At 37.1% G+C, this 22,586-nt stretch overlaps 2 protein-coding genes across 11 annotated transcripts in view; both read left to right on the forward strand.

The window, feature by feature from the left end:
* Positions 1–292: 292 nt before the first annotated feature.
* Positions 293–4,203, forward strand: LOC106916354 (uncharacterized). Its single transcript, XM_014984615.2, has 10 exons — positions 293–331; positions 1,064–1,162; positions 1,243–1,421; positions 1,502–1,617; positions 1,718–1,768; positions 2,478–2,588; positions 2,681–2,822; positions 2,907–3,045; positions 3,792–3,831; positions 3,935–4,203. Exons 1-10 carry the CDS (start codon positions 293–295, stop codon positions 4,201–4,203), a joined length of 1,185 nt encoding a protein of 394 aa, XP_014840101.2.
* Positions 4,204–5,810: 1,607 nt separating this feature from the next.
* Positions 5,811–22,586, forward strand: part of map7d3 (MAP7 domain containing 3) — a 32,579-nt gene continuing 15,803 nt past the window's right edge. For 9 of the 10 annotated variants that reach the window (XM_014984645.2, XM_014984646.2, XM_014984650.2 and 6 more), the window contains exons 1-7: positions 5,811–5,967; positions 17,067–17,168; positions 17,469–17,549; positions 17,767–17,930; positions 18,700–18,811; positions 20,017–20,100; positions 21,538–21,645. In XM_014984645.2, the coding sequence (XP_014840131.1) occupies positions 5,826–5,967; positions 17,067–17,168; positions 17,469–17,549; positions 17,767–17,930; positions 18,700–18,811; positions 20,017–20,100; positions 21,538–21,645 (793 nt within the window). In that variant the 5' untranslated portion in view covers positions 5,811–5,825. The remainder of the gene's footprint in view (positions 5,968–17,066; positions 17,169–17,468; positions 17,550–17,766; positions 17,931–18,699; positions 18,812–20,016; positions 20,101–21,537; positions 21,646–22,586) is intronic. The other variant, XM_014984647.2, reaches the window with a different exon arrangement.

Genomic DNA, 22,586 nt, shown 5'->3' on the forward strand with positions numbered 1-22,586 from the left:
AGGTTACCCTGCTTGGGAACCCCTTCTGCGTCACAGGTGATGTAGAGCGATGGGATTTCCCAAAGATTGTTCCCACTGTTTGAATTCCTCCTCTAAGAAACTCTGAGATCAAAACGAACACAGAAGGTGTGGAGATATTGAGCAGACATCAAAAAATTCGTAAGTGTTTGACGTTTTTAGTCCGTTCAAGTTTCTCTCTCAGAATTAGCTGTTTTTGTTTTAGTTTAACATGTGAAATCATTTTTAAAGGTTGTGTTTTCTCAAGCTGGAACATACACAATAAAGAAGAGGCATGTTTACTTTTCTGATTGGAGCTTCTTTCATTTTGATGGTATGTCTGTCTTCTTATTACTTTCCTTTTTCACTGTCATTTAAATATGATGGCACAGTGCATAATTTTCCTAAATATTGTGTTAGTATTTTGTGGATTTTCTGCAGAACAACATCATTAACAGGAAAACACATCTAAAACATGAAACACAGCTGTCTCTTTGGATCAGGGTTGAGGAACACTGAGATAGAGAAGACATTAAGCATAACTTGCTGAAATGAAAGTTTCATTACCTGGCAAAACTTCTATATATTGAAGGGAATCAAGCAGTTGGATTAAGGTGTTTTAAAGCAGACCATAACACATTAAAGCAAGACACTGGCCCTTGAAAATGTACATTGATGTAACAGACTTGAAAATGTATAATCTCCATCTAATTTTGAAAAGAACCGAAAGCATCCTAGTTTTTGGTGTGCAAAGTGGTTTGGGATATATGTATTCCAAGGAAGTAATAACCAGGGGGCTGAATAGCATGCAACACCTTTTGTAAGAAAACATTTAGAAATTTTTTTTAACTTCCTCAGGAATGCATCATTCCTGAGAAAGATGCATTTCTTTGTGTTTGTGGCTGTAGTTGACAACATGCAAGAAACTTCAGGAAGCAAATCTTTTGCAAAGCTCTGTACATTTCTTTAGTGATGGTGAAACAATAAAAAAGGATTGATTTGGCTTGTAGTCTTACCTGCTTCTTTCTAAACTCCTAAAATTAATCCCCCTCCTTTGTGTGCACAGGTGCAATCTGAGCCTAGATGTGATCAGACGGAGTACTTGCACCATAATGGCACCTGTGTTGCATGCCCTGTTTGTAAACCCGGAGAACAGCTGTCAGGGGTAATGCAACATTATTTCACAGCATCATTTCCTCCTTTAAAACCCGCTGACACTAAATCTACACCTTATATCATTTCCAGGATTGTGGCTTTGGTTATGGAGGGGATGGGGTGTGCATTCCTTGTGAAGCAGGGACCTTCAGCACAGATACGAGTGTGGATCCCTGCAGGAGATGCACCCAGTGCAACCTGCTGAACCGCTTGGCGTTGGCTGCCTGTTCACCCACCAGTGACTCTGTGTGTGGGCACTGTCTCCCAGGGTTAGTCTCATCCACAGCGCCAGAGAAAACACCAGTCGCATTTTGTTACTAGTTTCAGCTGTATGTGTAATTGTGTGCAGATATTATGAACTGAAGAGCCTGACAGGGGAGGTGGAGCTGCTGTGTATTCCTTGTGACAGTCATGACACAGTCCACAAAGAGTGTTTGCACTTTACTTCTCGAGGCTCAAAAACACGTAAGACCCAAAGATAAACCAGTGACACAACACATGCAACTTTATGCAAAAGTTTTTGTATCTATTGGTGATTTTGTGAAACTGATATTTTGTTTGACAGAGAGTGGCATCCTGTTACCAGTCAGAAAGTCAGAAGAATCAACAGCAAATGGTAATTCAATGTTTATACGTAAAGATCAAGAGAGAAATTTACATGCAAGTTTAATGGAAATTTAAGGCTTTAATAACCATACAATAAACATAAATTACTTAAATGACTGAAAACAAGATTTTGGGGCACAAGTTGGAATCTTTGTGAACTTTCTTTAATCCTGTTGGGATTTTAACAGGCTAGCTGCTGCAGTGAGATGCAGCTGAATAATTTGAAAGTACCCAACCAACATTTACATTTGGGTCCACAAATAGTCCGAAAAATGAACCCTCTTCAGAGATTGTCTTCTGCTCCCATGTTAACCGCATCTGTATATGTTTGATGCAGGACAGCTTGGGGTAAAAAGTTGACTTCTTGTACGATTTGAACCTTTTTGAGACCCAGAAAATATGCTGCCGATACGAGCTGTAAATAGACCCGACAAGAAGCCTAGCGTGACTCCAAGCCCAGTAATCTGCCTGACTAAAATCCACATGGGGCCTGTAATCACATGTTCACTGAGTAGTCCTCCGTTTTCATTATTTCATTGTTTTTAAAATCCATCAACGTTGTTAATTGTATAACCTAGTACAAAAAGATCAGTTCAAATCTATCCATGAATCTCCAAAATGCCAGGATATTCATGTCCCTGATGAATGCATGTAAATTTCCACCTGAACTCTTAACATGTTTTTAATTTCTTTTGTATGTTTTCTTGTTCTTCTTTCAGGAATAAAAGAGGAAAGTCTTTCTGTGATCTTCATCGGCACTGCAATAGCGTCCCTGTTTTTCCTTATTTCTCTGTTACTTTGGATTCTCCTCCTGACTGCAAAAAGATTCAGTGAGTTAGTTTATTAACATTTTATCCATGTTATCTGTTTTATTTGTGTTTGGATGACAAAAGTGAGATTCTAAGCATGTTTCTCTGTTCAGAGCAGATTCCTGAGCGCCGTCTGAAGCCTGAAGGTTTGCTGTCTGCAGCAGACATTCAGTACGAATGTCCCTCCAGTCACGCAGAGAAAGCAACACAACAAGTCCGTCCTTCAGAGCCTGTTTCACCTGAAGACACACCACGGTATGTTTTCTATGAAATCTGGAACAAAGAACAACTTTATAAGCATTTATTTAATCTATTTTTTTAAAATGTTAAAAAACCCAGAGGCCCAAATTCTCTGAACCATGAGAGTGAGCTGCATCCCACTTCTATCGTGATTAATGTCACCACCAACATCAAGCCCTGCAGTCAGAAACAAGATAACATCATGCAGGAAGGACAAAAAGGCGTCACCACAGAGGAGGTGCTTTGTTTTCTTTTCCTCATTTTCTGAGAATCTCGCAGCAGCAACACTGAGACCTTTGCTGAGCTCTCTGTCTTAAGATTTGAGCGTTTGTTCAAACTTCAGTTTTGAAGTTAATTTTGAAGAACTTTTGTTCATGTACTGAAGTGCATAGTAGGGCTGCAAAAACGATTATTTTAGTAATCGATTATTCTGCCAACTAATCAATTAATTGGATAAAACACTTGGCACTTTTTGTAGATCTTTCATTTAACCGCTTAAGCTAATGTTATACAATATTAGAAATACATAAAAAATGCAAATGAACAAATACGTTAATTAATTTTTTGTCTCAACAATTATTGATTAGATGACAATTATTTAAAAAATTGTGAACTAAACATATTTTTATAAAAGTTGTATACTGTGGCATAAAGGGTAATGTACAGTACCCTGGTTTTTAATTAAATTTGGTGGAAAATTTCCATATCGTCACCTTCCTAAAATAATTGCCAAAGTGATTTTTTTCTCCCCCCAAATCATCTCTTAGCAAAAAATTACTTTTTAGGAAAGTGATGATATTTTATATGTGAGTCTAAATAATTTGTTCTCAGTGCTTTTATGAATAATAAGTCAAATAAGTACATGATAATCAATGAATTTATTCTAAATCATAGTATATCTGTTGGATTACTGTTAGTGTCAGTGATCAAATATATTCATTAAACGACTGAGTAATCCTGCTTCATCTATTACATCAACATTAGGTGGAGCAAAAGCTGCAGACAATATGGGAGATTGCTCAAGGTACGTACTTTACCTTAATAAGATCTAAATATTCTCCAGTTGTGTGTTTTAAAGTATGAGCTCTTATTTTGCAAGTTCTTTCTGTTGTTCTGAATCTGTTCAGGTCAGAGTATCGAGATGCTGAGCTACGACGCCGTCCAGGATTTGTCCCTGCTGCTCGACTCTCCCAACCACGTCTACGTTTTGAGGAAGCTGGGGCTGTCTTTGGGTGTGCCGCCTCACCTCACTGCTCATTTCCACAGCTTCCAGGACCTTTTTCAGTACCTCCGCACCTCCACCTACACGCAGCTTCCCCAACTGGCACAGGCCGCTGCGCTCCTGCCTAATTTTGAAGTTGTTTCAAGGATACACAAAGCCCTGGTGAACAAGTGATTACTTACACCCTGAGGATGCATTCCCATGACTTGAACTGTTGTGTGTTACTCATAACCTGCTTTACATGATGACACAGTCACCAGATCACGCTGAATTTACTTACTGCAAGATGAAAAAGACATTGTTTCTTCTGTGGAAAATAGATTTGGAGTGAAATGTGACACCACTGTAAGGTCATTATTCATAGCAGAGCTGACTTCACTAATTTATTTTGTGTAACCTGTGCTAAGCAAAAAATAATGCATGTGTTATGATGATAAACTAATAATTTCAGATAAAATAAATCAGATTTCATACTTTATGTGTTACTCCAGCTGCAGTTCTAGGCAATGTTGTTTCCTGTGTCCAATGTGAAATGGGTGAGCAGCCCTCTGGCAAAAGCATGTGAGACAAAGCCAGACAGAGGATACAGTGTTCATGGTAAAAGAAAGGAACTTGAGCTCTGAGAACATTTTCTTATCTGCTTACTGGGAGATGTTTGTGAATTGAGATTCTCCAACACATCCAATCTGGTAAGATTATCCCATTCTTTTAAAAATTAAATCAAACGTTCTTTATAGGGAACTCAAGTGCAAAATGTACTACATTTATTCTTTCTGTCTGAAATTAGTAAAGTAAATTAGTAAAATATGTATTTTAAATGATACAGCAATCATAATAAGAATTGATCTTAGCAATAATATTTTGTAGCAATAAAAGAGAGTAATAGTTTTATTTAGTGCAATTAAGAAAAAAAAAAAAAACTTTTTGAAGCCAGGACCTTTTTCAGTACCTCTTCGTCTCCATTTACACGCAAGTACCTCTCTGAACGCTAGAGGGCGCTTCCTTCTTAATTAGAAATAGCCACCGTTGTTTCTTGTCTTTCCTTCCTTTGTGCGGGATCGTTTATTAAACAGATGCAGTACAGAAGGCTTATTAGTCGCTCACAGTTAATGAAAAAAAGTGAAAAGAGCACGTTTTAAATAATAATTATTGTAATAATAATAATCAGATCAGATTGGTTTATTTATTATATGCAGATAAACGCAAAGTCAACAATGGAATGAAATGTTTAGGAGAAGAACCGTAGACTCGCTGTAAAATCAAAAAGTACTAATAGCTTGTAAAAGAAGTACATAATAATAAAAATGATAGTAACATAAATACTATAATATTATAAAATAGTATAGTACCAAAAAACATAACATACAATATAGTCATATTTTTCTGAAAATTAGTTATCACTTTAATTCCAAGGACCTTTTTTCATAATTCACATTATGAATATATATATATATATATATATATATATATATATATATATATATATATATATATATATATATATATATATATATATATATATATATATATATATATATATATATATAGAAACGTAAAGTGAGCTACAACTGTTATCCAATCTTTTATTTTTAATTTTTGCTTATTTATTTAAATCAAAATTGCATATTATTTAGCATATTATATCCGTTTTGAAATAAACTTCGGTTTGTGGTCAGTGACTGCTGTCCATGAAATAAATTCACATGGAACCACATTAGGAAAAGTTCGGCCCATATTTTGTTTAATGGTTTTTCCGTAAATTGGTCAGAGTGAGGCCTCTCCTTCAACCGTCTTTGATGTCCACGTCCCCGCGGTGTCCGAGTCCAACCGGCTGCGATGTGTTGCGCGCCCCTGGTGTAGAAAAAAAAACAGAGAAGGAAAACTTCATAGAAATGGCGGAGAGTGCTACGACGCTCAAAGGCTTGAGAGCCCAGATGGGTAAGCGAAAATAAAACATTAGCTTGTTGTTGTTAGACCTGTTTGTGCCGTTCGTCGTGGTAATGAGTTTATGATGTTTCCAGACAGCCGCGGCCGTTTACCGGGCTGTTTGAGCGGCAAGCTTTCCTGGCTAGTAAACGTTAGCTCTCAGTTCGGTCACCTGCTTACAATGGACGCAGACAAATTTGCAACTTCTCTACCTAAAGCTAAACGTTGGTTTGGCAAAAACACCATTCTGGTTGAAGTTATTATCTTTATAAAAGCTAAACTAGCTAATGCCACTTTGTAAAAGTTCCTGTAATTAATGTTAGCCACCGATACAACTTAATGTTTGTAGTTTGAAGCCGGATGACATGTAACGACAGAATAGCAGTATTAGCTTATGGTTCTCTGTTTTTACTTTGTTTTATAAATTATTTAGTTGTTGCGCTATTCATTTTGGATAACAACGTGCCATGGATTTACTGACACATACGAATTACAGACGAAGCTAGCTAACTGCTTGTAAATACCAAACTATCTTTTATCTATTTCTTCCTTTATAAATTCTGTCAACAGAATTCATTTCAGCTCATTTTTTAAAGTTTTAACAAGCTGAGTGGTTCAGTGCCAGGTCCTATTGCTACAAACCAGCAGGCACATGGTAAATCAGCAGTTTTGCAGCTTCCTGCTTTAAAGTGCTTTATGCTGCATGGTTCCCCCTCCTTCATGCTCCTATAATGCTGGTCAGTTGTGTCTGTTTTGTTGGCATATGGCATAACCCCCTCCACTCATAAGAGTGGATAACATCAACAATGGCTGACCTGAATTTCAGTAAAAAGCTGGAGAATCAGTCTCTGATTGGAGAGTTTAAATGTAGAGCTGACACATTTTTTTAAAGAACTGCTCTACATTAAAAATCAGTTCAAATCTGTTTTAATGTCTGACCTGCTGATTCTGGGTTGTTTCTCCCCAATAACTAGCAGGTTAGTTGATAGAGATGGTATCTCTACCAAATAGAGATACCATCTATTTGGTATATTTATACCAAATAGATGGTATAGATATCACTTTTCCTGACAGAAACTGATATTAGATCTGTCTTTGAGGTGTTTACTAAAATGTGCTCTGGTAATTTGGGAGTAGTTTGGTTGGCACTTTATTTAAACCCAAGATATGCATCAGTGCATTGTTGGTGGAATTATAGCCTCAAAATTGTGGTACTTCCTGATGAATTTAGTTTTGATGAACAGGAGCTTTAGAGCCGACTAACAGTCCATTTTATTTTTCCTTTTGTTCTTTTTCCCCCTATATAAAAATAAACGTTTCTAAATGCATCTTCAGTTGATCTGTTACTTTTATTAAACTTGACAAAAGTGCATCCCAGTACATGGTGTTGGTTGATGCATTAGGGGTCCAGAAATGTCTGGATTTCTTAGATTTGGTGCATGTTATAAATGCAACAAAAGGTTAATATTTTTCAGTGTTGGGCCTCAGATCACTAATCGGAGCCAAACGAGAAGAAAATAATCGATTATGGTCTTTGTCTGATCAATTGGTGTGTTGCTATTTATTTGAGATCATTCTTTTCTTTGCAGCAAAAATGAAAATTTGGGCCAATATCTGATTTTAATATTGCTGCTATGGCTGATAACCAATATTTACTGATACCCTACATATTTCACAAACTTTTAGACACCTCAAAAAATACAACCACACTGCTGACATCACGGCTGCTTCAGTTAAACTTCCCATAATCTTTTGCTGCATCACCATCTTTGTCACGTAATGAACAAACACTACTTGACCAACCTCCTCCACTTCCCCTCCAGAAACAAACGGCATCAAGATGTTCACTAATATCGGCCAATACTGATGTTAGTGTCATTATAACGGGCATCTCCAATCAGATTTATCGGCCAGCTGATTTCCTTAATTTAGGGAGATCCTTGATCGGCAGATAGATGCATGTGAAGCCGATCTTATCTACTTCAACAAAGGTCTAAAAATCAGCCATTGTCCTCTTCCACTCTGCTGTGAGGGAGGCTTGACTGACAGACTGGTCCACCATGCCATGTCTTGCCTTTGCAGGTTGTATTTCAGACAAAAAAAAAAATGGTATAGACCAAAATAGGAATTGGCAGGTCGGGCTTTTTAAAGGTCATAATCGGCAATTGGCCAGAAAACTGCAATTGGTGCACCCCAAATCTATAATAAAATGTGTTTAAGATTGTTGGAAAGAGGTAGTAAATTGTAGAGTAACATAAAACAAAGATAATCCCAATGATTTCATCAAATCATGCATACCTAATCTTTTTATATTTTATTAACCTCAAAAAATACATCAAAGCATATGCTGTTTGATGCATTTATTGCCTGAAAATGGTGAGAGTTCAAATTTTTTGTGCATTTAATCAATTATATCCATCTATTTAATTAAAAGAATCAGGCTTTTCAGTACATGAATTGCCACTCAGGGAAGAATCGTCCTGTTCAGTCGGATCGTTGCATCTCTGTTTCTCTTTATTTATTTTTCCCTAGTCTGACTGTGTCGTTGGCCTTGCTTTGGGTTCGGTCTCATGGTCAGAAACCTGCTTTGTTAAGCAAAAGAATCCCTGCATTTTTTGGATGCAGATCCATGTGGGTAGACTGAAGCAGCAGTCTATCAGTGCTTTTCATCGCTGCTTTTCTGAGCTCTTGGATGTTTACTGCGTTTGCATCTGTGGGCATGAATGCTCAGCTTGTTATGACTGCAGCAGCAATCGGGCTCGTGTGTTCGAGCGATTTTTAGGGTATGAGGGACTTCTCTGCATACCCAATTTGGGTGTAGGCACGTTTTTTTACTCCTGGCTCCAAGTGGACCACATTTAGAGCTGATCTTCCTGTTTCCCCCTTCACTTTTCCAGTCAGTATTTTCTATCTGGAATTTGCGTCCACCCATTTCTGTGGTTTTATGAAAATGTCCACTGAGTTTAGAGTTACGTGTCGGAATTCTGGCTTTGTGAGGAATTAAAAAAGAAATCGTTTGATTGACCTTGAGTCGGACTAGAGGACTGACAGTGATAAAATAATGTAAGGAATCCGACTCGTGGGCATTGTCTCTTCCACAAGAATGTGAGGAAGGAGAAGATTTACCCTGCAGTTTGAAGGAAATCACACAGCTGCATGTGAAAATGCAAGCTTACACAGACAATAAATGAATAGACCAAAAGCAGAAACTCTGTTTATACTTTTAGTTGTTTTTTAGTTGACGTTTAAGTTATGTTTTTATTTTCCTACTATTGTTTTTGATTGTTATTTAAGTTTATAGCCTAGGCTAGGTCAGTGGATGAACCTATACGAACACACACAAGAATTTGAATTGCAAACTAAGTCAGTTTGTTTATATATCATCACTAAAGGTTATGTGGCAATGATGATTTTATATTTATTTTGTCCTTAAATATCTCTAACTGTTTATACTATTTCTCTTTAGTTTTATGTAACAGATCTGGATGCACAGACCACTAATATGTGACTTAGTTTGTTAACTGATTTAATATAAATGCCCCATGTCACTGTATGCTACTAAACATTGTTTTACTATTTTGTCCTTTTATGAATATTTATTACAAGAGTTCATGGACTTTGCTGCTGAACCACTGGACAGTATTTCACCGAACCTAAAGAGATATTTAACTAAAATATTATTTATGTAAAAAAAATAAAAAAATAAATCCTCCATTATTTGTTCCACATTGGAAAAATTTAAGTGGATCAGAAACACAAAGTAAAAACATTTAATTCAATTTCAATACAAGTTTAAAAAAGAAAATCTTAGGAGTTACCAAAAGTAAAACTGAAGAAACTATGCATTAATAAATATTAAAAATAGGTCCTATATGGAAAGGTGCATTTAATTCAGTTGCACTGCACAGATATATATATATATAATATAGAGTTTAATAAAACAGGATATATGAAGGAAAATGGAGATCTGTGCAAAAAACAGCAGGGATGTAAACAGATAATCTGTTTGTTGGGAGCAGCTGCTGGTAGCGAAGATCTGCAGTTTTGCTCCTTTGTGCATGTAGGAGATATCTTAGACATAAATCTCAGACAGATGGGAAAGATGGAGTATGCAAGTCCTGATAAATGTTTTTTTTTTTTTTTTTTTTTTTTTACATAGTTTTGTTTTTCTGCAGGGTTTCAGATTGACAACATTCATGCTGGCTCCTTTGTAAAACAAAAAATGGATTCTGCTCTTTTACAAAGAAGTACATGGAAAGAAAAGTAAGAAATCGTGTTGGTTAAGCAGGATATCTGAATAAAAATGGTCTCTAAGAAAAAGAGGTGAACCTGGAGGAGAGAACGCTATCAAACTGTGATGTGTCATCACTTCCTTCTTATACTGCAAATAGCCGAGGCTTACAGTTGCATAAACAGGCCTTGGTAATCCTATAGCAGATTTTGTGTGTGTGTGTGTGTTAGCTTTTGTCTGCAGCGTCATCTGACCTGAGATCCTGAAGGTGACAACATTCGAGATGGTTGGTCGTTTGAGATTTTATTTCTGGTGCTGCAGAAGAATATTTTAGTTATTTTAGATGTAATTGAGGATATATGTTAACTCCACTTCTGTTAAAATAAAAAAATCAGGTTGCCCTCCTGACCTGGGTAGAAACCTGACCCCACTCCTCCCCTCCTGTCTCTGTGCATGCAAATTACCCCAAACCCTGAAAAAGGATGTAAAATATCCAGCTTAGCAACTTACCATCGCACTCAGAGCAAACTCAGGAAACAGCAAAATAAAATACTTAAAAATGTTCTTCATTTGCTGTTTGGTCCTAAATAATTGATGATGATCAATATTTTAGGTACATTTTTAATGCTGGCCAATGGTTTCAAAATACCACAGCGCTCTGGGCCAGATTGTGATCAGTTCTGGTTGGGTCTAACTTTTAAAAGCCAAATTTAAGAAGCTTTGCTCGAATGGAATAATGTCAGACTATTGTTGTGGAGGCTCATGTTAATTTGCTTCAAAGAGAAATAAAAAAGGATGTAATTCAAATGGTTTTTAAGAAAGGCAGGGAAATATGACTGGAAAACATATCACCATGTAAGCATTTTATATCAGCCCATATCAATAATTATCGATTAGCTTTTGCTTTACACATCCAAAATACTGCCAAACTAGTGATGTCAACTTTACTCTTTTAGCCACAGTTTCCTCTTGAGATGTTTTCATTTTCTTATTTACTTCTTTAAGCAGTTATGGGGAAAAACCTCAAACCTGCTCCAACGTACTCAGGCGTACTCTGTGAGCAGCAGTTTAGATTTTAAACTCAAGCATATTTGTACATTTCCAGTGACAAATTCCCTAATTTTCCATTATCCAAACGAATACTAGCTAGTTTGTAACTGTTGAACTAGTTGGGCTCCTAGCTCTGTTGAAAACAAAATTTATTACAAGAATATACAACTAGAGATATGATTTCCTGTTTTGGGGAAATAAAATGTTTGAAAATTATATGTCTGGAGTTCTGAGATACAATAAATGACGTTAAATTTAAGAGCAAACTGCTTTAAAAGGTGGATTTTTTTTCTAGTCCAAGCTGGAATGGTAACATAGTTATTTCCTTCAAATATAACAGCTCACTAATTAATATACTTTCAACCCTACTAAAGCTTCGTCTGTTGACAGTGGCTTTTAAATGCTAAATATATGGTCTAACATTCAGGAAAAATACACATATATATTTTTAAACGCCGCCTGCAGGTATTTTGGTCTGCATATTCATCCTGTGACGACGCGTTGTTGAACAAAAGTGTGTCCACTTAAAGTTCTAAATACCACAAGGTCCACCCTTATATTTAGCAGTTCAGACACTTCCTGAGCAACAAGCAATTTAGCTGCAACTTGCTGCAGGGCACAATATGGAGCACAGCTGAAAAACAAGCAAAACAAAACAAACCGGCTTGTCTGACTTTTGAATTTTTCATACATGGATTCACTCAGTGTCTGACTGAGGCTATTAAAATATTACTCTTAATGTTGTTACAGTTGACTCAGACTATTGTAATACAAACTGGCTTGTTTCCTGTTTTGTATGTTTTCTGTTTTTTTTTGTTTTTTTTATGTCCAGGCTGCAGAGTTGAGCAGCTGGGTCATCATTTGCCCCCTGGTGGTCTTTATTGCCCGCTTTACGAAGCCCTTTGGCTCAGTGCAGATCTGACTTTAATCAATCAGTGTCTGGTCTGCTCCACCATCTTCTATGACCCAAATTTGCTAAAAATGAAACATTAATAGATGGCACCTTTACAATTCCTTATCCCTAAGGTAAAAGGAGCTGAGATCAAATACATTATTCGGTTATATATGATGGTCAGATAAGAATTGTAAACTAAATTTGTACTATAGGCCAATGTCATTTTGCTCAGCAGAGAGAATATTCTGCCTGGTTACCGCCATTGGTCGGCATGGAAACCAGCCTCCAGAGAGGTCAGCTTCCAGAATATGTGCTTGAGATGTTTTAAAGACTTAGCAGTTTGTCTTATCATCAGTAGATATATGTAAATGTGTGCAGATCTCCATAGTGATGGCGCTAAGAGGGAGCTCCTCTCATTGACTCTCTTCATTTCTATGAGCACACCTGGCTCTCTCCAGTCCGGTTAGGAAACGCTCTCCGCCATCTCCTTAAAGCTTTTTTTATTCAAGAATGAAAGATGTGTCCCTGGAGAGCTGTGTGCATCTTATTCTAAGATGTTTGTCATATTTGCAACCATCCTACGTGTTGAGATTGTTGAAACTCGGGATTTAAGTCAAATCATGAAAAGATTGATGTTTGCCTCATAAAGTTCTACACACTTTGACATTTACATATGCTGTTGTTATGCTTAAATAGTCTGCATTGTCAGAGTTAACAGCTGTCCTTCCTGTCAGCTTTTACTTCCCTCTGAGGCAGTTTACTGAACTCGAAAGTCTGACATTTAGAAAAAAACTAAAATTGATTTATTTATTTTTTTGTTTAATGGAGCTTATTTTGAGTCTCCTGGAGTCTCGTACGTTCATAATGTTGAGAGATATATTAAATATGACTGGATTGTTGTATTTGACACGTCTCTTTGTCCATGAACCATCTTTTTGAATCCTTTCATGCCTCAGAGAGGTTGAGAAGCGTTTCAGTCTTCCTAAGCTGCTCAGAGTATTACCTAGCAACAGTTACCGTGTCTTTTTCTGTCCCCTTGAGTGACAGATTGCATTATGTTTTAACAGCGTACCTGCAGCATTTTACAAATGCAAATATATCCCATTAATTGTAAAGTTATTTGTGTTTTTTCTGTTTAGTGTAATTGGGTCATCTTGAGTATCAATAAAATGTTGATTGCAGTGCAGCCCAAATTTGTAATCAGATACCAACTGTTGGTTCACTCACAACTGGAACAGAAGAGGAAGAATCTGATACGTCTGTAAAAGAGACTTGAACCCAGAGGTATTGATGACATTTACAAGTTTACATAAACAAATTTGATTATCATGAGAAAATTCTGCTTTTGCCACTCATCTCAGAAATTGAAACTCTTACATTATTTAGATTTATGTCTTTATTTCTCCAAATGTCTACTTGTAGAAAATTAGAATATCATCAGAAAGTTATATATTTTCACGCCCTAATAACTCAATTTATTCAAAACACATGTAAACGTTTCCTGATCCTCCAGACTCTCAGTCTGAGTCAGAAAGCTACACAATTATTGGGAAGACAGCTGAATGCTTTTTACTGCTGAGAAGTTTCATGGAGATGCTGATTCCATTTTTCAGCTGGACTTGGTACCGACCCACACTGCCAAAGGTACCAAAACCTGGTCCAATGACCCCTATAAAACCAATCTGATCTTCCATTGCATTTCAGCAGAACCACAGGCTGATTGCCTCCATGCTGTGCTGCAGCAATGCAATAATTTAAAAGAATCCTTTAAAAGCCACATGCTATGATGCTGTGCTTGAAATCCCAAACAAGTTTCATTCAAGATGTTCAGTTTTAAAACTGCACAACTTTACATCCTTGGGTAAGCAATAAATGTTTAAATATTTTCTGATAGAATTTTTATCAGATATATATCTGATAAAATATCATTTATTTTTTCAGATGTTTTGTTTTTCTTTAAACAAACTGATCTTATTGAAAGATAACAGTTCAGGTGAGGGTTTTTTATACATTTCTTTTTCAAGGGAACGAGATAGTCGGCCATTCGTCCTGAAGGAGACGCGTTGCCGTATAATTAAAATGCAGCCTTAAAAACACCGAGCATTTCTGGGTTCCTACTTTCTCCAGAAATTTAATTTGCCAAACATTTTCTGCACTGACAATTGATGTCTTATATTATAATTTCATTTTCAAAAATGTTCTCTTTAAAGTTCGAGTACAGAGATTAAATGTAGACCATGACATGTGGGGCCACGGGCAGATATTTGCTATGTTTGTACTTTCTGTCAATATTATTGATAAAAGATGTGGCCTTAGGAAGTCAAACGTCATGTGACCTTTCATCTGCCAGTTTTTGAGTATTAATGTCCTGACCTTCTAGCAAATGCTGTGGATGTTACTGTGGCAGGAATATTTTATTTAACTGGTTCTAGTTTTGTCCTGAAGCAGCATGAGTAACTTTTAATACCCAACATTGGAGGTTTATTATTTGCATTTAAACTAAAGTTCTGGACAGATTCATGCTGTACTGTCTGGTTGTCTTTTAGGGAATCATATCCGCTGTGAAATTCCCTGAAGTTTATCTGCTCATGTCTGCACTGCGCTTGTTTTAGGGTTGGGATTTCCTCTCAGTTCTGCTCCGTCATCTGGAAGGGAGTTGATTTCCATCCAGACGGGCGGATATATCATGTTACTTTGTAGTTTGAGAAACCATGATTAGTGCTTGTATGTGTTCAAGATGATTTGGTTACCACACGTCAACAAAGCAAATTTCATAAAAGCAGAACGTGCAGCATTGTGTAACTTATTCCTTTTACTCACTTGTGGTTAATTTGCTGGTTCTGCAAATTATTTTTGATTGTTTTCCGTTATAAAAACATGTTAGCCCTTTTAAAAACTTTAATATTTTAATGAATAAAATATTTTTGCTGAAGACTCAGTTTCTGTATTTTAGCTCCACCCATGCTCTCTTAACTTTTAGGAAGCATGGTTTCGGTCAGTTTTACCCTCTTTGCTAGGATGCAAATTCTGATTTTAGCTTAGCAAAGTTTTGTTAGCGGACTACACATAACTATATGATGCAAATAATATCCAGATTTTAGAGCATGGGTGAAATTTGTTTAAGTCAGTGGAAGTCATAAATTAAGTTTTTCCACTTAATTAACAGAAACTAATAATGTTTATCTTATAGTGCTCTTTGTCGACAGCATTTAGATTTGAGTTGACGTTTTATGGCTTTTGCAGTTTTATATATCAAAGGTACTAGTTTTTTATTCACTCAGTAAACATGCAGGGGTTTTCTCTCTTTGCTGTGTTCAGCTGTTAAACATAACTGAAGGAGATTTTTGTCATTTTGCCACATTACAGCCAACAGTTTTAATGTATTTGGTGCATATTTGTGAAATGGAAAGGGATGCATGGTTTTCATTGAACCATTGATCCGCCTTGAACATGGTAGGATCCAAATCACTCCATTGTGTCTCTGGCTGCAAGTTGAGTAGATATTATTGGTAAATCTTGGAATTGCGATAAATGCTTGTTCCTCACTCTTCCTGGTTCATGATACCAACAGTCTGGATGTTAAATTGAAATGCAAATGTGAGTTCAAGACGTTTCACCAACAGTTGGTGCAATCCAACGAGTCCTTAGTGGTATTAATTTGCACACAGTTTGATTGGAAAGACGACTCACTATGCAACAGAACCCTGTCTTCCTCGTCTTTGATCTGTCCTGTACTTGATTTGTGCCAAACTTCAAACCGGTCAATCCTTTTTCCCTTTATTTCATAATTATTTGGCACTTTATGTTGACCTAACTCATGAAATTGTAATGAAATGCGACTCAAAGTTCAAAGACCAAGTTTTCTAACACTTCTTGTACTTTATGCAAAGTTGTGGGTGTGGAAATTACATCACTTAAAATACACCTTGGTACTTTAAATAGAAATAAGTAGAAATACTCGTTTGCTAAAGTTTGGGTTTTATATATCATTACTATATGTTCAACTGAGGTCACTGCTTGGTCAAAAGAATTTCATATTTGGTTTTAGAGTAGGCGAGAGCCTTTCAGGACAGCTTTGAAAGTGTCAGTCAATACAGCGAGTGTCAGGCCTGCTGGTCGTTTTGCTCGGTCAGCAGTTCTGTAGTGCTGAATGCACGGCAACCGGAGGAAAAGAAGCTCCTGATTGATTCCAGGGCTCATAAAAAAATAATCACGTCCTCACCATTTCCTTCCCTTGTGACCTTTGGGTTCTCAGTGCAGCAGAGAACAATGATGGTGGTAGTAGAAAGTTGTGCTCAGTCAGTACAAAACCAAGCACAACTTTTAAAGGATTGATTTAAGACATTTCTAATATAGAGGTGGCAATGAGAGGGAAGGTATGGGTGATTATTCCAAATCGCTCAATAAATCTTTTGCAGCAGAGAAAAGCATGTCATTCTTACATGCTAAAATACCCCAGACTAAATAATATCACAATATTTTTGAGCTACTGTTGTGTTTTTTAAGTAACTATATGGCTATGAATGCATGACGCACATTTCTATTATTCTTGAAAAATATTCTCATTTGAAATATAGACTTCTGCAGGATGTAATTTACTTTAAAAAATGTGTGATTTATATCACTAAACTCCACACAGTAACTGCATTTAATCATATTTCCAAATTTACTGGTATTTATTGATTTTCTTGTGGAAAAAAACAATGGAGAAAATAGCAAAATAACATTTCCAATCATACTGCCAGTTTTGTTTTTACTTACCATCAATAAGGGAAATTTATCAGGACAATGTTGAATCAAAAGTCTTAATTTTTCATGATAAGTTCCCACCTCTACCTCATACTACTCTGTATGCAGGATTATGCAGTTATATTAATTCATAATGTGTGTGTAGTTTGATCTGTAAGTCCTGGATGTCTTTGTTTCCCCTCACAGCCGCGGCTGCACAGGCACAAGCCGAGGAGCGGCGTAGCTTAGCAGGGAACAGTCCAGGACCTTCAGCCGTCTCCCCGTCCAAACCTCAGGCCTGTAAGCCAGGTACATGACACCACACACTGACACGGATACAATCAAAGCTCTATCACAGCTTTTATCTTCCATAACGTTAACCGGTGCAACACGATCCACCTCCGCCATCTTCCTAGTGTGGCTTAAAGGAGGTTAGTCATCATCTTATTACTGTAACGGTTGCCAAAGCTCATTAATGACAGTCACATGCACACATCTGCTTGCACCATACAAAGCCTTCGTAGCACTCTGCTTCAGTGTAATTCCCTTCCAAGTTGTCTGGGTTGCTGTGCATGGTTTTTAACCTGCTTTATACCTTCATGTCTTCAGTTATTGACGGCGCCGCACTTAGAGTAGACGACCGGCTGCGAGTGGCGAAAGAGAGACGAGAGGAGGCAGAGAAACAACAGGGTAAGAGAAGAATATGGCTTACTTTCTTTGACGATCAACTGCTTAATAAAAGCATAGCATGCGGTAGATTAATCAAGAATGTGTGTCACTGCTAGTTATAGCTTCAATGCCAAATGGCATTTCAGTATAGAGATTATGCCACACCCATACATGAAGGACTGCAGATTAAGTGTCTGGTTTTCAGTGGCACACTTTAACAACCCTTAAATGTTGTCAGCTTTACGGGAGTCCCAGATCATGGAGCGGGAGCGCAAAGCTAAGCTGCAAGTGGAACGCCAGCAGGAGGAACGTCAGAAAAAGCTCGAGGAACAGCGGAAGAAGGAGGAACAAAAACGATTGGCTGTGGAGGAGAAGAGGAAGCAGAAGCAGGAAGAGGAAAAGGTAAAAAGTTCTAAGTTGTTTTTTATATCACATGAGATATAAGAAGGCCCGAGAGCCAAATCTGACCCACCATAGCTTTTTGTGGCTCTCTAGACTCCAAATTAAATCAGTAAATGCCTTCAGGTTTTCAAAATTCACACAAAATCAACAGATCCCCACATTGTTTCTGATTTTACTGCAATTTTTTCTCTCAAAATTGATCAAAAACAAAGTGACTCCTGCCTGAGCCTTACTTGGTGTCACGTTATAGTTCATGATTGATGCAGCGATTAATAAAAAGTCACATTTAACATCATACATTAGTGCAAATATTGCACAAATTCCTTCCAAATATTTCTAAATTAGCACCACGATCTGTGACTTTTATTGCAAAAAACACAAAAGGAGGACAGGATTTTGTCCCTCCAGGATTCACAAAATCCTGGAGGGACTGATCAGTGTGAAAAATGTTCAATATTATTAATAAATATATGTTTGTTTCAGCATTCAATAAGTGTTTCTTAAAATTTAAATACTTTAACAGTTTTCTGGCACAACCGGCCCTTTAAGAACAGTCAGGTTTTTGATGTGGCTCAAAATGAAGTTATCATGGAGTTTGACATCTTAAATTGATCATCTTATATTTTCTTAAGAGCTAATTTTAAAACGGTTAGATTGTGGTTTATTTGTTCCAGCTCTTGTGCAGTGAAGGACATCGATATATTTCCACCCTTGGAGGCTGAAAACAATGACTTGTGTTTTCTTTTGCTCTGTCCTCGTCGTTCTTCAGGAGCACTACGAGGCAGTCATGAGGCGAACACTAGAACGGAGCCAGCGAGTCGAGCAGAGACAGAAGAGGTGGTCTTGGGGAGGATTGTCCGGAGACCAAGATGGACGAGCAGGTACAGGAAATTTGTGTTATGCTGATTAAGCTTCTGGGGTTTTTGTTTGTTTGAGGCATAGTGAACTTTTCAAAACAAGACTTCAGCGTCTTCAACTCAAGATGGTTCACATCAGCAGACACAGCAGGTTACGTTTGCTTAATATGCATTAAAAATGATTTACTGAAAAATTGCACCATGTTCTTTGTGCCTTGCAAAACTCTTCATACTCTGTTGAACGTTTCCATGTTTTTTATTTACAGCTACAAACTTCAAAGTATTTTACTCCGATTTTAATATGATAGACCAAAATAAAGTAGCACATAACTGGAAGTGGGGGGTAAATATGTGGTTCTAAAAACAAATACAAATCCTTAAAGTTTGGTTTTAATTTCTAGTCAGCCCCCCTTCACTCTGATACCTCTAAATTAAATGCAGTGAATCCACATTGCCTTTATAAGTCCAGTGTAATTTAATCTCAATATAAAAACAGCTGATCTGTGAAGACCTCCGAGGTTTGTTGGAGAAAATTTGTGAGCGAATAACTTCATGAAGATCAAGGAATATGGCAGACAAGTCAGAGAGAAAGCTGTGGAGAGGTTTAAACAATTTTTAAGTTATAAAACAACATCCTGAGTTTTAAAACTGACTGTATGCTCTTCAATCCATCATCTGAAAATGAGGGAGAGTTTTGTCCAACTGGCGACTTTGGAGCTGATGTAAAAGATGCGCCCCACAAATATGGTCTTTATGCAAGACTGGCTTGAAAAAAGCCTCAAGTCCAATTTGTCAAAAACCATGTATAGAAAACTCCAATCATGTGGCATAAGCTACTCTGACTAGATGAGATTAAAATTTAACTTCACATTCATGTGAAAAGCAGGGTGGATGTTCACCTTCAAGCAGCTCCAGGACCAAGGATTCCTTCCACATCTGAGTTTTGTGCTACTATTTTGTTTGTGTCAAAGAAAATTCCCAGTAACATGCATAAAAGTTTGACAAAATGTGCAAATATTCAACTGGTATGATTAGTTTTAAAACCCACTGTAAAATAGTTGTTGTTCAAATTATTAGCTAAACTTTGTCATTTTTTTAACTGGGAGAGTTAACCACAGCTGCATAACTTTCAGGTGTCGTGTGTTATGAATATCGTTCTGTTCTTCGTGTGAAGGATGTGTCCCGTCCTCGTGTGTTTGCTCCACTCAGAGCGCTGTGTTTTCCCACAGGAGATTCTGACGCCAGCATCTCTTCTCCAGTAGCTATAGTTGTCTCCTCTCCCTCGCCAGAAAAGCCACCAAGGAGTGGACAAGGTTTTGTTTAATTTGTTTACCTTTGTGCAGCATGGACTTTCACTGGCACCACAAATGGCTTGTTTACCATTTGTCCTTTCCACCGTCACATGTTGTCCCATCTACTCCTTGCCTGGCACTAACTGGCACTTTTCACTAACAGTTTTTTGTTTTTCTGAGGCATTCATCCAGAAAGTTCACTAGGTTTGGTTTTTAGCTTCATGTGTGGCTTTCTCACTCTCACTTATGCGCAGGTCTGGTCAAAATATTGGATTTACTCCTGTTTCTGCTGTTTCTAAGAAAATTAACAGCAGGTAGACATATGGAAAAGCAGTAGTGCTCTACCATATATTGCACATTTATTATCGCAAAGTCATTTTACGCTGCAAGCTTTGCAAAGAAATGCTTGGACTGCTTTAAATACTAACTTAATTGCACAGCTACCATCAAATCAGGGTGTTTATGCTAATCATGTGTGTCTGAAAAAACTAGAGAAAGTTCAGTATTTTTGTCACTCATTTCAGTAAGTGAAACTTGTGCAACATATGGGTCTGTCAGACATGGATTGAATTATTTCAAGCCTTTATTGCTTATAATTTTGATGATTATGGTTTACTGATCACAGTTCAATGTCTCAGAAAACTACAGTATTGTAAAATAGATTAATATTTTTATGAATGCCCAAACAGCAGGCGCTGGACATAATCTGTTTTATTTAATAACTTCAATAAAATAAGTGGGGATTACAACCAGAATGAGTGTAAATAGATTTTGTTTGAAAAGGAAAGGTGATAATCTGTTGCATTCTCTTTAATTAATCAAAAATATCAAATTATCAAAAGGAAAAAAAACATTTAAAATGATTTATGCACCTTGGTCCAAAGTGGTTCGTTTATTAGAATGGTGAAGAATCGAATTGATCCACACTTTTTACAGTTGCTGGACAGTATGTTAAAAAAAGTACAATAAGTATGTTATGCATTTCTTCAGAGACCCAAACACAGAAACAGGCTGTTTATTTTCCTTGTCCAGTACAATAGATCCAAACGGGACTATTGACTCCAGTGATTGCTTTAGGTAATTTTGCCCGGCCCTACAGCTGTGCACATCCAGGTGACACGGCCACTTGGCATTGAAACCTTTCAAACGAAAATCAACAAAGTACCACTATTGAAGTACCACTATTGTCTGTTGTTAATGCTGTCTGGTTAGGGTTGGCTAAACCCAACATCTGTTGTCTGCTGACTACAAACTGGCTTGTTCATGTTCTGGGTTTATATTGCATTAGCTGAATGTTGCATAAATAGCTCGTATACCTGGAAGCAAACCTGACTGTTTTCTCTTAAAGGAGTTAGTAGTAGAGCCTGGTAGTCCCTTGCCTGCACCTGAATCCCTTCCCTATTGGCTGCCCTCCTGTAAATCCCTCCTCCCTTGTCTGTTCTTCCTCCCTGCTTTTAGCTGACAAGCGCTCCACATCCACAACTAACCTGAAACAGCCGCCCGAGGCTGGCATCAGCAAACGTTTATCCTCCTCCTCTGCCACCCTCGGTAAATCACCTGACAAAAGTAAGTCCTTCCTCTCCCTCCTCCTCCTCAGATTGCTTTCCAATTCTCTGACCCATACAGTGAAATCCTCTTAATGTTTTTTAGAATAAAGATGCAGAAACTGTGTGATTAACAAGGTTTCTTCCAGCCTCTCCCTGTGTCGGTACTAATTGTCTAATAAACTCGGAGTGTGTAGAATCTGGTACGATGTCATGTGGGTCCATAAAACTACTGCCTGTGATGCTTACTGATTGTGCCTTTTAATATACTTTTTATGAGTTTTAGTCACCAAAGTTGGGGTCTTTTTACTCCTTTTCTTTTTGGTTGAAATTAGTCGTTTTAATTGCCATTATTTCCATGTTGAAACATGTTTTAATTTCAAAACTGCCTATTAGTACAGTGGTGTTTATTTCTATTACTTTGAATGATTACAGCTTACATCTTTAAAAGAATTCCAAATTGATCAGAAAGTTATACTCTTCAAAGTTCCAATTGAAAATAATAATTGTAATCCATAAAATGCTGTCTGTGTACTGCACAGTATAATGCCTATCCCATATTTAGTTGGGGATTTTTATAATTGACTTGCAGTGTGAATTAGATGTTGCATGTCAAGGTACACCTTCTTCTGTTACACGTTTTCCTTCCACTCAACTTTCCACTAATATTCTTGGATACAAGATTTTGTTCTTTAGCAGAAACCTTTTGTTGCTTTCCCTGCAGGTGAAGGTTTTCAGTAACTATTTGAAGGACATCTGTCAAGTCAGCAATTACAAATCTGTATTTATGATCCTTTTTCCACGATCTCCAACTATAAGATGTAACCTATAATCATTAAAGATAATGGAAGCAAATGCTTGAAATTCATCTATATCCTGTTAATAAATGACTTGAATTTAAAACGAAACAATGTACATGTTAAACTGACCCTTCGACATTTTTTTTCTTCGTTCTAAATAGAT

This window comes from Poecilia mexicana, unplaced genomic scaffold (genome assembly GCF_051168715.1).
Source record: "Poecilia mexicana isolate PSO_F unplaced genomic scaffold, ASM5116871v1 scaffold_10, whole genome shotgun sequence".
NCBI classification, from domain to species: Eukaryota; Metazoa; Chordata; class Actinopteri; order Cyprinodontiformes; family Poeciliidae; genus Poecilia; species Poecilia mexicana.